The sequence below is a fragment of the Raphanus sativus genome, chromosome 9, assembly GCF_000801105.2.
Source record: "Raphanus sativus cultivar WK10039 chromosome 9, ASM80110v3, whole genome shotgun sequence".
NCBI lineage: Eukaryota > Viridiplantae > Streptophyta > Magnoliopsida > Brassicales > Brassicaceae > Raphanus > Raphanus sativus.
In genome coordinates, this window is record NC_079519.1 from 24,307,992 (window position 1) to 24,311,324 (window position 3,333).

Below are 3,333 nucleotides of genomic sequence, written 5' to 3' on the forward strand. Positions count from 1 at the left end.
TTCACACATTTTAATAAAATACATTAACTTTGCATAAAATTTTGTAATTACTTTTTCCATAATTTTAAGTCAATAAAAATCTAATAAGTATAATTAATTTTTTTGAAGTTTACAATTAGTAAATGAAATATACATTGAAAATGTAAAAAACATATCATTTTGAAACAATTTTTTTTCTAAGATATGTAACTTTTTTATATATAAAGTTAGGCTTTTTTTTCTCTCCTTAGGGGAATTTCGCCACGTGGCATACTTTTACAATGGGTTTCGTGAGTTAATTGTCCGGTTTATTGGCCCAATGTTTTTTTTCTCTTGGCACAGATTTCTTTCAATTATAAGTTGGAGAACGAAAGCAAAGTCGCTGTGCTTCTTCGGGACTCATCAAATCCCAGCAAAGTCTGTGTTAATTGGCCTCATCATCATCTGTGGTAACCGATTGCACTTCCGCCTATAAACGTGTTATTTGATTGCAGTGAACAGAGTCATTGATGCAAACGAACGACGGGTCTCTGATATTCATAACTGCGAAGATAAACTCTCCAAGGTGAAAATTTCTCTAAGTTTCTCTTTCTCCGACTCCAATTTCGAAAGCTTCACTGTTAGGGTTCAAGACCAACGTAACATTCACTCTTTGGTATTTTTCTGGTTTAATGAACTATTTGCACAAAAAAATGAACTATTTTCTCCTTGATTATTCAGAAGAAGGAAATCAAACTGAAACGTTGGAGCTGATGAAGTTGCTTGAGAATGATGATCACATTCGGTTGATTGGAGTGAAGGAAAAAAAACATCTTTCTCTCTTCAAATCGAAATTAGGTCAGAGCCAGCCACTGTTGATTCTTTGTGCTACTGTTAAGATCAAATTTCGCTCATCGAACATGTGTTTGCTAATATTCTGTCTCTGTGCAGCAAGTCTTTTCGGCGGCAAAAAGGAAGTGGAAGCATGTGCTGGTGACTGTACTGGATTCATATCTAGATGCGTAAATCAGATCAAAGACTGGTTATTGTCACACTCACAATACTTGAACTTCTTCACTATTCTGATTCCTTCTACGGTACGTTTAGATGCGCGTTTTGAAGAACTCAATTCTTCTTGCAGATATTTTTCTTCTCTTTTTTAGAAAAAATAATGATTCATTTGTTGCAATATGACTTAACAGGTTTCTAACCCATTACTCGACCTTGCTGGAATCATATATGGACAATTCGATAAACCATTTGGGGAGTTTTTCCTTGCAACGTTGATTGGAAAGGCAATCATCAAAACACATATACAGGTTTTGTGATAAGTTCGGTAATGTTTATGTTTTGTAGCACTCTCATTCTCACATTCTTCAGGGTTGAACCCTGACTGTTGCGTTTTCAATATTTTTCTTTCGCAGACAATCTTCATTTTATGTATCTGTACTAATCAGCTTCTGACTGGTTAGAGAACGAGCTATATATATATATATATATATATATATATATATATATTAAGCTTTGTGCCGGGTTTTGCTTATGCGTCGTCTGCACTCGTGCTTATGCGTCGTCTGCACTCGCAGCCAAACTCCACTTATTGGGAGAGAAGTACTTGGTTGCTTTTAAAAACGAGTTCATTTTGGTTTAAGTGAAGAGAAAGAGCTTATCTGTCTAAAATAAATAAATCTACATGTGTTGCTTAGAGTTGTTTGCTTTAGAGTCTTGTATAGTGGTGTTATCTCTGTTGACTCTTGCAGCAGCTTCTTTGTAGTTTCATCTATAATTGATGTATTAGTTTCTCGAACGTTATTAGTCTTATAGACTACCAGTGTAACACAATACAACTAACTCTGAATGTGGTGGTTCTAATTTGCAAAGCTACATTCTGCCAGTGCATGATCTCAGATTCGTTATGCAATAGCAGTACTATTATGGTAAATTTATAATGTTTAATAGTTGTTAATCTTATTGGTGTGTGCAGGCGGAAGCGAAGAAGACAGCTTCAAGAGAAGATGACTTATCATTGAACAAAAGTAACAGTATCCTACAGGGATCTTCTGGTCTAGCACACTCTAAAAATATATTTATGGGAGGGTTGGCATCATCATGACAGAGACTGATTTCAAGAAGTACTTCGCTCAAATTTGGACTATCATTGATCTGGTGGTGATGTATGACCACGAAACTTGATGTCGGAGAGGCTTTGGCTTTGTAGATACGACGAAGAGGCTGTAGACAAAGTGTTGCAGAGGACGTTCCATGGACTCGATGTTAATATAGTTTGAGTTCAAAGTTGCTGTCCCTAAGGAAACGTCTCCCAGCCCAAACCGGAACATTAGCCGCTTAAATAAATTTGGAAGTAGAAGGATGAGTATGTTTGTCAACAATTACACTTAGGTATTTTAGCATGAGTTCAACCTCAGCCTATGGAGCAGAACCTGACGTTAGGTACAGTCCAACAATCAGTTACCGTGGCAGCTTCTCTCCTTATGGCCACGGATTCGAGAGTTGGCTGAACTTTACTGAGGGAACCCATAATCAGAATTATATTAGTAGATCTAATAGAGTGTTTGGGCTGTTTTGCCCCAGATATAGTGCACGTCTTAGCAATTACAATGGCTAAGGAAATGGTCTGTCATCCAAAATCAACTATAGGTGGTAGGAATTACATATCAAATGCTGAATTAAATGGAAGGTTCAAGATCTACAAGAGGAGGAGTTGTTCATTTGAGCAGCTCGGTTTGGGAAAATGTCCAGTGGAGGAGGCATGGCGGTTTTGGATACATGAGCAACACAGAGGTAAAAATTAAGAAAGCCTTTGGTCTTTTGATGATTGAAACAACGTGAAGGATTATAATGTGTTGCTGTGATAATATATCTGCAGAGACAGCTCACTTGGGTTCAGAATCTATATTATTGGAGATGAAATCATAAAGAATGAAGACTTTTTTTTGTAACATACTTTTTTCATTCATAGCTTAAACGATTACACTTGACAATCAACATCAGATATATGGTGTTCAGTCTTTTTGGCTAATTCAAAAACAATGCAATATAAAGATAGAGACACAAACTTAGACAAGTTTGATAAAATGTTGAAATTGATTATATTTATCTTCTACAATATGGTAAAACAAAATACAGAAAAGCTCAAAATAAAATGACATTTTAAAAAATTAAAAAGATTTTTTCTTCAAATAAATTATTATTCTTTGTACCGAAAATCAAAAATTAAAACATCATACATTAACTTCACATGTAATTTTAGTATCTATTAAATCACTTTTTTCTCTCCACAACAAAATAGTGACAACAAGTAAAATTACAATCTATATACAAACTTATTTTTCGAAACAAATAGTTCTAGGCAAT

The 3,333-nt window shown here is 35.0% G+C and overlaps 1 protein-coding gene across 7 annotated transcripts; it reads left to right on the forward strand.

Moving 5' to 3' along the window:
* The first annotated feature begins 317 nt into the window (after positions 1-317).
* On the forward strand, positions 318-3,009 carry LOC108824103 (vacuole membrane protein KMS2-like). Of its 7 annotated transcripts, none has more exons than XM_018597460.2 (7): positions 318-396; positions 474-544; positions 700-816; positions 910-1,055; positions 1,161-1,277; positions 1,943-2,760; positions 2,846-3,009. In XM_018597460.2, exons 3-6 carry the CDS (start codon positions 732-734, stop codon positions 2,069-2,071), a joined length of 477 nt encoding a protein of 158 aa, XP_018452962.1. In that variant the 5' UTR covers positions 318-396; positions 474-544; positions 700-731; the 3' UTR covers positions 2,072-2,760; positions 2,846-3,009. The 7 variants fall into 7 exon arrangements, 2 of the variants coding, with proteins under 2 accessions (XP_018452962.1, XP_018452961.1); XR_008938363.1 differs by adding an exon at positions 1,383-1,569 and having other exon boundaries at positions 321-544; positions 1,161-1,294; XR_008938361.1 differs by having other exon boundaries at positions 319-544; positions 1,161-1,294; positions 1,383-2,760.
* Positions 3,010-3,333: the final 324 nt, after the last annotated feature.